The following is a 16,592-nucleotide window of genomic DNA, read 5'->3' as shown; positions in this document are numbered from 1 at the left end:
GTACACTGGGTAACACCATTAGCAGTAATCTTGTTGCACCCTTGGGGACAAATAGCCTTTTCAGAACCAACAGAATTTTCAAGATTAGGAAATTTACCCTCTTTTCAGGTAACTTTTAGTCATTGACCACTATTTTGAACCGACAAGGTGCAATTATTCTTACGATGCTGAGTAGATCCACAGATATACCAACAACCCCTAGTGTTACATTTAACCACAGTGCAAGCATTCCTCAAGTGGTTTCTTGAACCACAATTCAAACACTTCCTAGCATTTGCATCTTTATATGTTTGAGAAGGAATGGGATTCACAGATATGACAGGAGGGGGTAAATTAACAGGTCTGGAGGCATATCCATGTTTAACATCTTCAGCAAATGAACATGCTACATCCAGTTCATCAAAACCTCTCGGGCACCTACTCAAATAGAGATAGGATCGGTATGAGGGAGAGATCCCTTTTAAAATTCTTGCCACCATTTCTTCTTCGGGGACAGATATTTTGAATACTTTGCAATAGAATCTGAGGTCTAGGATATATATATAAGTAAATTTTTGTGTAGGAACTGAGTTCGAAAACAGTGTTGAGGTATTAGGCTCTGGAGAGCTAATGAAGGGATACATTTTTTTAATACTGTCTCATGAAATTCATAGACTTTGAGATTCAGAGAAATAGCCTCTGAAATCTCTCATTTTAAAATGCCCTCGCAATGGGAGAAAACAGCCTGAAAGACACCCAGATCATCAATTGAGTACACTTTACCAGAATCTTTAATTTCTACCAAACATGTTAGGAAACGTGTACTTTCCTCAATTGAATCTTCAGAAAAGTTTTTAACACCATGGAAAAGTTCTTTCAGGGGGTTGTAAGAAGGAGTATCACTCAACTTAGATAATAAACTTTCCAGAACAGGAGAGGTAGCATGACATAAGCCAGAATTAGTAGAAGTGGAAACAACATTGTTAGAGGAACCTTGAAGGGTAGGGTTAGAGGCGTTTCCCTTACCAAGAATTTTCAAGTTTTCTATGTCTGCTGGTAGTCATCAGAATAAGTTCAGCCGGGCTGAGTGGCTCAGACGGTTAAGGCGCTGGCCTTCTAACCCCAACTTGGCAGGTTCGATCCTGGTTCAGTCCGGTGGTATTTGAAGGTGCTCAAATATGACAGCCCCATGTCGCTAGATTTACTGGTACGTAAAAGAACTCCTGCGGGACTAAATTCCGGCACCTCTGCATGTCCGAAGACCTTGAAAAGTAGTTACTGGGACGTAAAGCAAATAACATTATTTATAAAGTTCAGCAGAGATGCTAGAGGCAATTGTTAACAATTTGGTACATTCGAAAACAAACACCTGTTCAGGATTAAGAAATAAATCCTGGATCCTTCCTAGATAATGGCAGACTCTAGCTTTTAAAGGATTGACTTGCACTTTAGTGGGTAACTCCATGAACTCTTCCCGTCCCACCTCAATTTCGGACAGCGCATCAGTAATAAAATGTAGGATTCGCCAATATTGCTGGGTCGAACCCGAGAAGGATTAATAGGCCCCTGTATCAGATCAAAGACAAGGGTAGCACACTCGGCTACGGAACCAGCAGGAATAGTCCCACGAATTTCCAATTCATAATTTAACTCGGACTTGTGTAGCTTGTGAGCAAAGAGGACCGCACTAGCCATCGTGATCATACATGAAACAAAAGTTAATATTATTAGTCAATATAAATGCGCTTCTTTTCACAGAAATAATAGTGACCTTATGAACACTTGTCTTTTCTTCACTTCTCAACAACTTGACACACCGAACAGGGTTCGAAAAGAAAGGGAGGATACCAACAACCTGCATGTTACTAACTGTAGCGTGGTGATTCAATGACCCTGATGACAGATCCTCTTTATTTGCCTGACTTCTTTCTATTCCATAAACTGAAAATGCAGCTGAAAAGGGGAAGATTTCAGACAGTGAACAGTGTCAATTAACACCAATTACCATTGGTGACATATTGTAATTACATGCTTGAAAATATACAAATACCACACCTCATAGAAAAATGAAGCTCGAGTTTTAGCTTCAGAAGCATAGTTTTAGACTGCCGTTGATTTTTAATCTATTTTATCATTTGTTTTAATCTAGTGTTGTCCATATTTCAAATGACTTTGTATTCTAGTTTTAGCTTTACAGTGTTAATTGTCTACTTTCTTATTTCCCATTTTTATTTAATATTTAAGTTTAGCATTTTAATTTTGACTAAAGGCTGAAGATGCCCTCTAGATAGGGCAAAACATGTACCATTAATCTATATAGCTGTTTATAAATGTAACCACTGAACGGTGGGTTGTATTGAATAGGTGGAACAGTAAAAATACCTTTATTTCTTATATGGTCAAGTTTGTCGACTTAGTTAGTGGGACATAAAGCCAATAACAGTATTATTGTTTATTGGGTAAAATTAATAAATATTTAATACTCAAATAATTAACAACTGACACACAAACTAAATTTACAGTACTCCATTGTTTGGAGTAACGTTTAAATATTTTATGCATAACATGGATGTAAAAATAGTGAGAATGATTTCTGACAGGGACTCTTCGGAACAAGGCCAGGAGAATGTTCAGATTTAAGAGATCAAATCCTATAGAGCCATACAGGGCGAGTCAGCTAAGTAACTCGGAAACCAGTTAAGATATCAAAAATCTGTTTTCATTTCTGCTAAGTTTTCAAGGGGCCCATAATCAAACTTTTAGTACTTCTTCAGGGTGTTCAAATCTGCTCAGAGAATGATACATGTTTTTATTTTATGGAACCACATTGTTTTCTACACCTACCATAAGAGATGTGGACATTGACTGATTTAGGAGTGTGATTTTTGAAAATTTAACAAATGCATCTCGAAAAAAAATAGAATGTATGCCATCTGTGTGCCTATTTGAATGGCACACATTATGTACAGAGATCTTTCAGCTTCTTCTGACAGCTCGATATTCACTCTACTATGTGTACATATATTATTATAACATTGTAGGATTTACAAATTATAATATCACTGTAGGTAAAAGGTAAAGGAAAAATGGATATTTAATTGCTTTTATGGAAGCATTCAGATAGGGCAGATTGTGGTTGGTGAATGAAACACGTTTGAAGAAATTGTTTTCTCGATGTACCTCTGTTTAGTTCATTCATGAAGACCAGCAGATTGAATATATATGCATGAATGCATGGGGAATTGATGTCGTCCCCCACTGTGGGAATCGCAGTTCAATGTATGAAAGAATTTTGAAATGGAATGTCATGTCCTTGTAATTAGGATTCCAGTTAAAAATAGGGCTTAAGGCTGTGATTTAGGAAGGTTGCTTGCTTGCTGTATGTATGTCATGGAGTAAGTTTATGGTACACAAATAATCTGTTGGTTACTTTGCTGATATGGGAGTGAGTGATTACAGCTGACTGGTATCAGGCTGCCCATTAGTGGTTTGCAGAACTTGGCTGCATGTCTCACAGCTCTGTTGAGAAAGGAAATCATTTGACTTTGCATAAATAATATTTTGTTTGAAGAAAATGTAAAAATACGTAGCTGCTTCGTTAATTTGTAGTGGAGATGGACCAAGAGTGATTTGTGGACAAGACAATTAGTCCACAAGATTATTTTGATTAAGATTGAATGTAAACTAGGAATACTATGGAATAAACTAGAATCAACTGTAACTGTTGTGTTCTGCATAGCTTTCTACTTTCTTTTATAGGGATGGACGTATGCTGTCGACTTCCCTGCAAATTTCCATCCAAAGAAGCAATGGAAGTCATGTGTTCGACGGAGAAAATGGATCAGGTACCGCAGGTATATCGCAATGAACTCCTGGTGTGCTGTATCCCCACTGCATAATGATCCAACTCAGGTACTAGAATTTCTGTACTCTTCTTTGACTACTCTTGATACTAACTACATCATATAATTTAACTTCCCATAATAGGGTGCAGTTTTTTGAAGGCATTTATAAGAATTATTTTGTATTATCCTGACTGCATATTTCAGTATTTTTCTATGTGTACACTTCAGGGACTGGCTTCACTTGTCTCTTCAGCTAGTTCATTTTAATTTCCATTGCTTTGAATTATACAACCTTAGATCACTAAGTAACAGAAAATTATTAATTCATTACAAACATTTAACAAAATCATAGCCAGTAAGTTTGATTCCCTTGGACTATTGAATTTCATCTCCTTTCATGCTTCACAAGTTAGAGCTCGTAAGTATAAATGACTTCACTTTCAAAGATCCAGGATATATCACCTATATTATAACAGCACAGTTACTATAGAAGTAGATATGCACTTAAGAAAATGGAAATTGCAACACCATGAAGGCATTGGTCGTTTGTGTTGATTTTCAAGATATGGAACGATGCCATGTGGGTATGTAAACGATCAATGTTTCAGACCAATTGGATTGTTGCTACAGGTCTCCCCACGTGATTGGTTGCGGAGGAATCAACTCCAGTATACGGACTCTGGTGTAGTGTAGTTGACTTGCAGTCTGTGCCGTGAAGTGTTCCCCGTCAAACATGCCTCGTCGACAGAGAAGAGCACGCTATCAACAACTGTCGCCGTTTGAGAGGGCTCGGATAATTGGGCTGTGTGAGGCTGGATTATCGCTAAGGACTGTCGCTGCACATGTTGGCCGACAGGCATCTACGGTACAACGTGTATGGCAGCAGTGGTCAGATGAAGGTACCCACACTCGTAGACCTAGCACAGGCCCAGCGCGACAGACAACTGTGAGAAAGGATTTCCACATCATTTGGATGGCCCGGATGGAACCCATACAACAGCAGCGCAAATTCGAGCAGCTGTGGCACCCCACGTTACAATACAAACAGTTGGTAATCACCTGCTTGCATCTGGCTTACGAGCCTGTGTCCCTGCAGAAAGTGTTCCATTGACCCCACAACAGTGATGTGTAAGGCTGGCCTGGTGTCAAGAAAGATCGACGTGGGTCGACGAATGGCATAGGGTCGTCTGTAGTGATGAATCTCGCTTCTGTCTTGCTCGCAGTGATCGCCGGAATCGTGTGCGCTGACGTACCGGGGAGAGGGGCCGCCCAGATCTTATTGTCGAGAGGCACACAGGGCCAACACCAAGCATTATGGTCTGGGGAGCTATTGGCTTTAATGTGAAATCACAATTATTGCTTGTTGGGGGCACTATGACTGCTCGACAGTACGTTGATAGGGAACTCAATCCAGTGGTTGTTCCTATGATGGCGAACATTGCTAATGGGATATTTCAGCAGTACAATGCCCGGGTTCACACTGCACGCATCTCCAGAGAAGCTCTCCACGACATCACAACCTTAGAATGGCCCACCAGATCCCCGGACCTCAGTCCTAATGGACATGTGTGGGACATGATGTGTCGACAACTGGCCAACCGCCCTCAGCCACCCACAACTCTGGAACAACTGACCCGTGCAGTGCATCAAGCATGGGCCACAAATCCTCAGGAAGCGATCCAGGGCCTTATTGACTCCATGCCTCGACGAATTCATCAATGTATTGCAGCTCGTGGTGGGCACATCCTGTATTCATTGTTGTCTAAACTTGTGGTCAGAGGGACCTGAAAGTGTAATCATCGAATCACAACCAAACACTCGTCCTGCATGTTCAATTGCAGCAATGTAGCACCACTCCTTCTGGGTGTTGCAATTTCCATTTTCTTCAGTGTATTTTCAGGATCATGTGCTGTAATTATTAAACATTTAAAGGTCTGCATTTCTAATTTATAAATATAGGTGCTATTTTCATGTTTTGTCATTAATTGTATTCCATTAAGATATTTGTTTCAATTCCTATATATTCACAGTATGGAAAAGTCCTGTACATACATTAGATTTCTGTTTCATTTGTACAGTGAACTCTCTGTACAGTGATATGATAATCATCACTATTTCTTCTTCTTCATTCATTCCCTTTTCCAGATTCTCTCTGGGTAGGGTAGTGTACCAAAGCCCTCCACCTTACTCGATCTTTCCACCATTCCTCTTCTAGTATTTTATTGCTATAGACTCCTCTATTTGCAATACAGTCCACAACAGAGCTCCTCCATCTCATTGTGGGCCGTCCTAGGCCTCTTTCCAGTCTCTGTATCCATGAATGTTCTCTTTGGTATTCTTTCTCCTGGCATTCTCATCATGTGCCCAAACCATTTTAGTCTTGCCATATCAATCTCTTCTTGAAGTTTACACACTCTCACGCTTCTCCTTATTTTCTCATTTCATATTCTATCTCATCTTGTCTTTCCCTGTATGCTCCTCAAGAACCTCATTTCAGCTGCTTGTATCTTACTTTGGTTCCGCTCAGTCAACGTCTAGGCTGCTGAAGCATAGGTCAGTATAGGTTTATAATAGGACGAGTATGCAACCTTTTTGCACTTCATTGGCACATCTTTGTTCCATACAGTGCCTCTCGCACACTGGTAGAAACTTGCAGACTGCTGTATTCTTAAATCAATTTCTCCATCCAAATTTCCATCTTGTGACATCACGCTGCCCAATTATTGAAAATTTTTCACTACTTCAAGAGGTTCATTTCCTATTTTTATCACTCCCTTGGATTTTCTGTTACCTGTTGTCATGATCAAAGTCTTGCTTTTTGCAGTACTAATCTTCATTCCAAAATTTCTTATCTCCTCATTCCATAAATCAACTTGTGTCTGTACTTCCTCTTAATTATCTCCCCAAACTACAATGTCATCAGCAAAGAGCGTAGCCTTAACTTGCTCGCCCATTATCTTCTCCTTGACATTATGTAGAATTCTATCCATGATGATAATGAAGAGTAAGGGAGACAGTACACTTCCCTGTCTTAAACCTGTCTCAACTCTGAACCATTCAGTTTGACCCACTTTGGTTCTAACACAGATTTCGCAATTTTGATAACAATGCTATTACTGTCTGCATTGTTTCATTCCCAATCTGTGCCTCTGTCAATGTTTTCCATACCAAATTCCTTGGGACACTGTCGTATGCTTTTTTAATGTCTAGAAACGTTACTACCATGTCCTTTCCATATTCCCAGTAATACCTTTCCATCATTTGACGCAATGTAAATATTGGGTCAAATGTGGACCTGCCTCTTCTGAATCCATACCAGTGTGCTGCCAATTTTCCCTCTACTCTGTCTCTTATTTCTTTATCCAAGATTCTTTCAAGGATCTTAGCTGTATGAGGTGTCGGTGTCACTCCTCTCTAATTTACGCACATTGCTTCCTGTCTCCTTTCTTGAAAATTGGTATAATGACCCCTTTTGTCCACTCTTTTGGAACATTCTTTTCTCTCCATATCACTCTGAAGAGTCTATACAACCACTGTAGACGAACTGCTCTTGGTGCTATTATCATTTCTATTGTGACCTCGTCAATTCCAGCTGCCTTGCCTCATTTCATTCTTTTAGTGGCCCATTCAATCTCTGCCATGGACACCTCGTTTTCCTTATCTTCCATCTGCCCTAAATCTGGTTCTTCGATTTCTCTTTGCACGAAGGTATTTTGCACATTGTATAGCTGTTCAAAGTATTTTCTCCACCTCTGCAATATATCCTGCTTCTGTGTCATCACTTCATGTTCATTTTTAATGAAGTTAGCATCTTCACCTGTGTTTTTCTTCTTTTTAACCGACTGGAATGAGATTTTTTGCTTCCAGTTGTATCTTCTTGCAGAGATTCAGTGAATTTTTGCCAGCATTTCTTTTTCTTTTCTTGAACCACCTTGTTGCACTCCTTCTTGCAGTGCCTGTATACTGTTTTGCATTCTGTTGTTCTGTTTCTCAGCCATCTTTTCCAAGCTTGTTTCTTCCTTTTAACTATATCTTTTACCCTGTCATTCCACCAGGGCATTTTGTGATCTTCCTTCCTTCCCGATACGCTTCAACATGTTTTTTTTTTTTTTTCAGACTCCACCATGGCGGTTTTAAAATATGCCCATTTTTCTTCGACCCTTCCGATGTCTTCCTTAGGTATACTTGTTTTAATGTGTTTCTGGAACTCTTCATTTATTTCCTTCTCCTGCAATCAATTTCCACACCCTTAGCTTTCTCTGCCTAATCTCAGTCATCTTTTGTATCTTTCCCATCTTTAACTTAGCTATCACAACTCTGTAATCTCCTTCGAAAGATTCACTTGGGAGGGCTGTTACATCTGCCAAAATTTTCCTGTTACCTTTCTCGACCAAAATGTAATCGATCAGAGTTTTGATTTGGTTATACCAACGATATCTTCTTACCTTCTGACTGTTTTTCTTTCAAAACCATGTGTTACCAATGATTAGCTCACTTCTTCTACAAAAGTCTACCAAAATATCTCCAGCCTTGTTTCTCTTCCCATATCCAAATGGACCTATAATATCTTCATCTCCTTTTTTTCGTGACCTACTTGATCATTCATGTCTCCTATTATTACAACTTGTTTGTCCTGTATATGGCCTTCTTGATATTCAATGTATTCTTCTAGATCCATACCTGTATTTCCTGTTTGTGGAGCATATCCTTGAATTATATCTGTAACACCAGTTTCAAGTCTCAGTCTGACCTTAATCAAGTTGTCATTTGTTTTCCACCAATTCTAGGTATTCCTTTAGGTCTCTTTTAATTATGAGACCTACGCAATTTTTCGCTTCTCTTCCTCCACTATAGTATAAGGTGTATCCTTTCCTTAGTTTCCTCTCACCTTTTCCTTTCCATTTAGTCTCACTGATTCCCAGCAATGCTGTATCTTTGTCAACCATAAAATCTACAGTTTCTTCCACTTTCCTTGTTAGTGTCACTGCATTGATGGTCACTATCTTGATGTATTTGATTGCTGGTCGCCCATTTCTCACATTTCTCCCAGCATCACAAGAATTGTCTGGCCAGTTAATCTGCTATGGTAATGGAATAAACCATACAGCCAGTGTCTCGACGCCGAGTGTTGGGCGGCGGTAAATATCCTGACCCAATATAAGGATCAACAGCTAAGGGCAGAGGAGTCCTTATAGAAGGGAAATGGGCCCTCAGTGGAGGAAATGCCACTGAAACCCCGTATCAGCTGTAGCGTCTGTACTCCAGAGGAGCGGCTACAAAAGGCGTCTGTTCTCCATGTTAGAAGCAGCCTACAAGTTTCGGCTGGCAGTAGCTCTAAAATGCCTTTGGGAGTAGCGAACCCATCGTAATAAATGCCTATATAATAAGTGTACTGATAATCATCACTATAATGAAAAAATATTCTGGTCCTGGCATTATGTAAAACCCATGTCAATTTAACAGTACTCTTGATAACAGTAAATCTATTACAATTGCTTTTTCAGATCCAGCTGACATGCATTTCTCCCTGAATTGAGATAAATATGAACCATGAAAGAGTTACGAAAACATGTGGCTGTCATTTGAGCAGGAGAAATATGAACCATCATTATTTCTGGCAGGAGCTATTGTCTTGTAAAGCACTCACAAATTTCTCTTCTGGGGAATAATTTGGCAACTCAAAGTGCAATAAAATCTTTGTGTGTCTGCAAAGAATACAAAACAGACTGTCCTTTCTGATGTTTGCAGCAGTGTTGACCAGTGCCAACAACAATGTAATGCTGTGAATATTGTAGTTCTTTGTTAATATGAAAAACAAGTGTGGTGAAATAAAACAAAAATGAGCTAACATAGTAAATAACCGACCGGGCGAGTTGCCCATGCGGTTAGGGGCGCCCATCATCACCATAAGACCTATCTGTGTCCGTGTGATGTAAGAAAAATAAATGGCAATAGTAAATAACAGTGTACAGAGCACGGTTTCCAGTTGGACATTTTTAATTTCTCTGTATTCTTTATGTATTGTGCTCCCAAATCTCGTCTTTGGAATTGAATGTTATAAATTGTGAGGTCATTTAGTTTGATTGTAGAATGTTTACCTATAAACATGTCAAAAAGAGAATTATGGCTCAATAACTCCCTCTACAATAACATTTTTCTCTGGTCCACCCGGTATCTTATCAAGATTTGGTTGTATTTTTATTAAGTTGTTCTTGTTCTGCTTTAATTCTGTATTTATTTTCACTTACATATGAATGTATTATAAGTATTGATGTGTTAAAAAGGTACTCTGTTGGGTCTACTGTCTGTGTTCTTTCAGAGAGATAAATACATAACCAAACAAATTCATGTATGCGTTATTATGTCCTCGTGCAACTCTGGAAGCCCCCCTCCAGTATTTCCTGGAGGAGATGAGCAAGTCAGGCTGGAGAGCTCCCGACCTGACGGCATGTGATGGTCTTCTATTGTGCTTCTCATCTTGTCTCTCCATGGAGTTTCTGGAATCTGAAACTAGAATGTTCCTATACTGGCTGCACCCTAAAGATACTAGAACTGAAGACTCGCCATGAACAAGGGGAAGTGTTGAGTCGTTGGTGTTGTGTAGTTGTCTTTTCGAGTGATATGTTTTCAGTAGTTCAGTCCATGGACCAATCACATGACTTGATTGTGCGAGTTATTGGTCTTGCCTGGAGTTGATCCAAGTGTACAGTCATCATGCTATATGATAACCAAAGCTTGTGTGTTTGACCCTGACTGCTTGGAGCTGCTGTATGAAATGATGGTGGTGCGTGCGAAGTGAACGTTGAAACATGTCCGTTAAGATAGAAGAAGGTAAAGACTGCCAGTGAGCAGAAAAAACTTTTGCAAATAGCCACTAATTACTGAAGTGTTGTCATTCCTTGTCAAGTGTAGCCGCAATCGAGAAGCGTGTCTACAAACAGTAATAAATAATAATAATAATAAAAATTGTCACAGGTGAACAATATTGTGGAAGTGGAAAGTGTTTTTGAAGACTTTATTTGTAAAGTATAATGTAACGTTTTATTTGTAATGACCTAACCTGTACTGTGTAATATTTGTAACATATGTAATTGTAAATGGTAGATTTCTATTCTGTACTTACTGGAAGTATCTAGAAGATTGTTGAACAGGGTGTGTGCCTTTTGTGGGTTATGTTTTCTAGAAGGAATTTTCTTACTATTCTGGAATTTCGTACTATTCTGGAAATGGAAGATTCGCGAACGTGTGTCTTTGAGAATGTTAGTTAAAGTTCGCGACAGGAGTAGGAATTGTGATTGGTGAACCTAAGAGGGGATGGGCGGACTCATACATTCTGATTGGCTACTCCAAGCCAGAGTTTTCCTATATATAGTAACCGAGGCAGCGATCGTGATTATTCGGTCTTGTCTTGGCCTGATCTGCCTTTAGTCTGTGTTGGTCTGCGTCATGTGCAATGCCTCGCTTCCGAAATGGCGCATCCTCGGGTAAGCACTCTTACTTTCCGTTCCGGTTTAAATTTCCGTAATGTTCGTTTGCAATTTCGTATAGGAGTCTGCCCTAGCCTAACCTAGATTCGCCAAATTTATTATTTAGGATGTCCTAGCTTTTCAGCTGGGCTTGCCTGTTTGTTTTCGAGGCAATCCCTTTTCTTATTTCACAAATGTGTAGATTGTAAATTAATACATTTACCTTGGGGTTTGCCTGTGGTAGTTCAGTGTCACTTGATGTACGTGTTTAGGAGAATACGTTCAATTCACCGTGAATTGTAATTGGGTTTAACCTACTAACTTGCATTGTACTACTGGATCTGTATCTAGTTGTATAGTTTGGTTTGAAGTTTGAAACTTGCAGTGAAGCCCATTATCAAAGAACTGGTAAGATATGTGTATCACGGAGGTTATAGTTTCGTAAGTTGTAATTTGGTGGAGTTTGTTCGGAATGTATTTGTAAAATTTCACTTGTAAATAATATTTTTCAAATTTAAGGATCACGGCGATTCATTTCAGAATCTGCAATCCAAGCCATGTCCATGCCCTCGGTAGGTCCTGCCTGTTTCCACTTTTCTGGTTTATTATCCACTAGTTGGCCCTACTGATATTTCGTATTATGTTTTTGTTGGCTGAGATCTGCATAGGCCAGCTGATGTTTCTCTGAGTGTATAGTGTTTTCTGATAGTAAGTGCTCTTACTTCCCTCCTTTATTGTGTTTATTACTTGTTTTGTGTAACCACCGTAGTAAAGGTTACAAAAATTGTAATAATGATAATAATAATACAAAAATAATAATAAATCAAAGTAGCCGCACTCGAGAAATTTGCGCAAAATCAAACCATACGCAAGGGTAACAACTTATAGGCCTAACAATGACAACTAATGAAGGATTGTGGAACGTGAAAGGGCCCTATTGAGGTCCATGAGAAGGTATGCTGTTATGGGGAAGAAAAGGTTCATGATCAATCACCTCAACTTGCATATAATTAAAATTAAAAAATGAAAAATTACAAGAAACAAAGTTAGTAAATGACAGAGTAGCTGATTCTTAACACATTTGACAAATCGGATACAATTACGAATCAAAGAGACAAGTAAATGGCAGAGTAGTTGACAATTAATTTTCTAAAATAAATACAAGAAACTTTTATCAAGGATTCACAGAGTGAATGGAGGCATCCTCAAAAGAGTCCAAATTAATACAACACGTTATTCAAGAGAGAATGTTACATTTACCTGTAATAACAAAACATTGAGCCGAAAAAGGTTTGCTTCCAAAGACAACATGTAACAAATTAGCCTAACAGCAAAGTTTTGCAGAAACCCGATTACAGTGAATCTGGTAATCTAGAGAAAACTACGGCACACAAAATAAACTCTTACATTTTTGCGGAAAGTTACGTCAAAGGTGACAAAGGCTGAAACGTAAGAATGAATTTAAATAAAATCAACATGATAGAAAAACATAGAAAAAGCACCTAACAAGGACAGGAGTTTCCCAAGGGGAGCTAGTCCTCGTGCACACCTGCTCGCAAGGACTGTCAGATGGAAAGATGCGGCCGCATCACATCACGCACTCGAAGCCGGCAGAAGGCCGGAAATGGACAAATCACAATTAACCAATAGGACGCTGAATTCCTCCAGATTCCCATTTTTCACTAATTCGAAAGGTCGTTACTCTGACCAATCCAATTTCATGACCATATATGGTCAGCTTAAGATAGTTAGCAATTTCACATGTTCTTGAACCTTTCAGTTGCCACACATCAGTGGAAATAACACTAGTATGTTTTTATTATTCTCCCATCTATTCAATACAATACAATCTTAAAAGTTAGGACTTTGTCCTTATCAAAATGTTAATATAAAATTAATACATTGGATAGTACATGTTTCGCCTATCAATAGTAGGCATCATCACCCACTTTTTACCAAGGAATAGGTCAGGTACCTCATTGGGAATGACTCATGAGTACTGTTAAAAACTGTCTTGTAAAATGGATTAGAGATCGTTAAACAACTATTACAATATAAAATGTGGTATGCTATTACTTACCAATATTTGTGTTAATATTTGAGTCTAAAAGTATACAACATAGGTGGTTGGTTCTTGATATTAAAAGATGTTGCAATAAAGATAAAAATCAGAAAGTACATTCCATATGATTGTCAAATGACGTGTTAAAAACTTGAGGAAAATTGAGCATTGGTAATGGTGAGGAAAATTGAGCATTGGTAATGGTCACTGGTTCTTGAAGTTATTAATTATTGATTTTTATTTATATGCTAATAAATTTAAAGAATTTTCATATGGCCTGGTTCTTTTTCAGATAATATTAGTTGGAATGCTGGTGCCGTAGGCTATATTGAAATTTGTGTAGACATCGTTAGGCTATCTTCTTTAATATAGTATTTGCGGGAAGAGTTTGTGATAGGTGTGATAGGTGTTGTTGAACGTGCTGAGGTGAGCGTACTAGTCTCTTACACTGTAAGAGCTCGGCGACTGCCAGTTGCTCTAAAGCCCTCAACATAAGTTAACATCTCAGTGATCAAAGGGAATTTCATCACACACTTGGCTAACCACCGATTGACAACAACTTTCCCTTTCGACAACCTTTGCTATCTTGCAGCCTCAGCACAGCTCACCAGGATAGTGAACTGGCTTATAACAGTCAAAGGATGCTGGCGCAGCACTGCCAACTGCTGCCATAAGGAACCCCTATCCCTTCCACCATCGGATATTAGTGGCCAGTAGGTATATTGCAGGCTCCAAACCGACACCATATGTTGAACACGGGCCGTGGTATTGCGGTCACTGGAACATAAGCACACACCCTGCAGAAACAGAAGAAATAAGGCCACTGGCCTGAACTGTTGAAGAACTAAAGGCTTATGAGTTTCAAGGGTGAGTTAAAAAAAATATATTTTTAAACAAATAACAACGCTCCTTAGGGAGGTCCCCTCCCATAGACCTGGGATACCCAGCCTCCCACTGGCAAGCGCTATTTGAAAATTTAAACAGGAAAACATTGAAAGGCTAAAGAAAATCTGCTGAAGTTTACCCTAGTACCAATAAATTTACAGAAAATCCCTAGTTATGTACATTAATGAAAATCTAAATTTTACTCCAACATGCATTATATTAAATTACACCTAGCATGGTCACAACAGCCATCCTTATTACAACTAAAATTCCTAATTAAACTATAAAATCCAGGAGATTACCGGCCAGACCTTTACCCAAAAGAAAATTATGCTTATAACTAAATCCCTTATAACTACTTAATTAAATTACTGTGTGCATTCTTAATCCCCCAACATTAAGAAAAAGAACAAAACAAATAAAAGGAAAAATTTAGGGTTTTGCAAGGGAACTCAAAACAGGAAAATAATCGCTTAATTATGTTAGCTTGCAACCTTACTACAATATTCAATTAAATGAGGTTAGTAAGTCTATTCATTTACCATGTCATATACTCATTAAAATTTTAACTCAGATAATACTCGTATTATGTATCGCGTATCACACCAGTCAAATTAAGATGCAATTAACCCAGGAATACAGAAAATTAATCACACTAAATTAACCACCAGAAACTCCAAAATGAAAGCAATGCAAGAGTGCGCATACAGAAATCAAACTCACTGATATGAGCAATAAAAAGGCACAAGTAACACCTTCATAAGAGAGATTATCAGATAACAGCACAACACACAAGACTACTGAGCCCATCTGTCATCTGACACACACGCTACCAAAGCACTCACAAGAAACAAGTGCGATGACCCCTGAATCAGCAGTACCAACCAATGGTAAAAGGCACAAACCCATGCGATGACTGACACGTCAAGTAGTACCCACAAAAGTAAAAGGACCGAACCTGACCTCAAGTACCCTGAATCTATCACACAACAATGAGACTCTTAGGGCCAATATCGTACTCACCGGGCGAGTTGGCCATGCGCATAGAGGCGTGCGGCTGTGAGCTTTCATCCGGGAGATAGTAGGTTTGAATCCCACTGTCGGCAGCCCTGAAAATGGTTTTCCGTGGTTTCCCATTTTCACACCAGGCAAATGCTGGGGCTCTACCTTAATTAAGGCCACGGCTGCCTCCTTCCAACTCCTAGGCCTTTCCTTTCCCATCGTCGTCATAAGACCTATCTGTGTCTGTGTGACGTAAAGCCCCTAGGAACAAAAAAGATCGTACTCCCAGGAGAGGAATGGCCTCTCAGCACCATAAGCCCTAAGTCTCAGTACACACACACACACAATACCTCCCAAGGCACCGAAGACAAGCACAAATGACATTTAAATGTTTACAAAAGTGGAAGGACAGATACAGCAGGCTACAAAATTTAGAAACTTACTCAGTCGACAGGATCCCATACTTCAGCAAACTGAGTAACTAAATTTAGAAGACACAAAACCAGAAACAAACAAAAATTTAACACGAAAAGTTGAACAAAACAAAACTAATGGTCAATTAATTGGTGGAGCTTTGTTGAATCGTAACGCCTTCAAAATATTACTAGAAAGCTTGTGATGAAATTAAAAGAACCGAAACAAAATCTTGATGACCCGCAAACCAAGTATGAATTTAACTGAAATTAATAGCTCAGCATAATGACACCAAAATGAACATTTGTAGGAAATCTTCCTAGTAAAAATGTATAGTAACAAGGGACATCATTTTCCATCTAAACACCTAATACCAAGAAAAGAGATTACGAGGAATCTCATACCAGATGCACCAGATTTCAAACATGTCACGAGCACAAGTGCAGGTCTGTAACCCGTCCAAATTTGCCAAAATGGCCTCAGCGGACGCTGGACTATTAATATAGTGAGCACGTTTCACCCTGCGAGACTATCTCAGCCTTCGGAGTGCCCTCCCCAGCAAGTATAGGAATACACGAGTAAATAAAAAATAATGTGACAAGGAAACACTCAGTATGACAAACTAAGGAAACTTTCACTCAGATTAAGATATCCCATACTCTCTAACCTGATTGGCGAATTTAGAAACTGGCTGGGAATTGTCCCAAATAGTCCCATACCTACTTGGAAATGAACCCAGATACAGCAAAAGACAAAAACACCACCACATGACCGGAAATTTAAATATATACAGAGCTAAAATACGACACAAAAAATTAATTTTAGAAAATCACACACGAAGAATAATGCCAAATAAAACACAACAGGCGACAAGAAACTAAATTTTGCAAATAATTTGCTGAAACACGGGATTTGCAAACAGAAACACACTCGAAAAGA

At 38.9% G+C, this 16,592-nt stretch overlaps 1 protein-coding gene across 5 annotated transcripts in view; it reads left to right on the top strand.

Moving 5' to 3' along the window:
- The window catches only part of Pex23 (peroxin 23), a 986,852-nt gene that overhangs the window by 113,841 nt on the left and 856,419 nt on the right, over positions 1-16,592 (top strand). For 4 of the 5 annotated variants that reach the window (XM_067142270.2, XM_067142269.2, XM_067142271.2 and 1 more), the window contains exon 3: positions 3,739-3,891. In XM_067142270.2, the coding sequence (XP_066998371.2) occupies positions 3,739-3,891 (153 nt within the window). Of the gene's footprint in view, positions 1-3,738; positions 3,892-4,216; positions 4,243-16,592 lie in introns of those variants that run through there. The other variant, XM_067142273.2, reaches the window with a different exon arrangement.

Source organism: Anabrus simplex, chromosome 2 (assembly GCF_040414725.1).
Source record: "Anabrus simplex isolate iqAnaSimp1 chromosome 2, ASM4041472v1, whole genome shotgun sequence".
Taxonomy (NCBI): Eukaryota; Metazoa; Arthropoda; class Insecta; order Orthoptera; family Tettigoniidae; genus Anabrus; species Anabrus simplex.
Note: the sequence above shows the minus strand (reverse complement) of the source record. Positions and strands in the feature narration are given on the sequence as shown.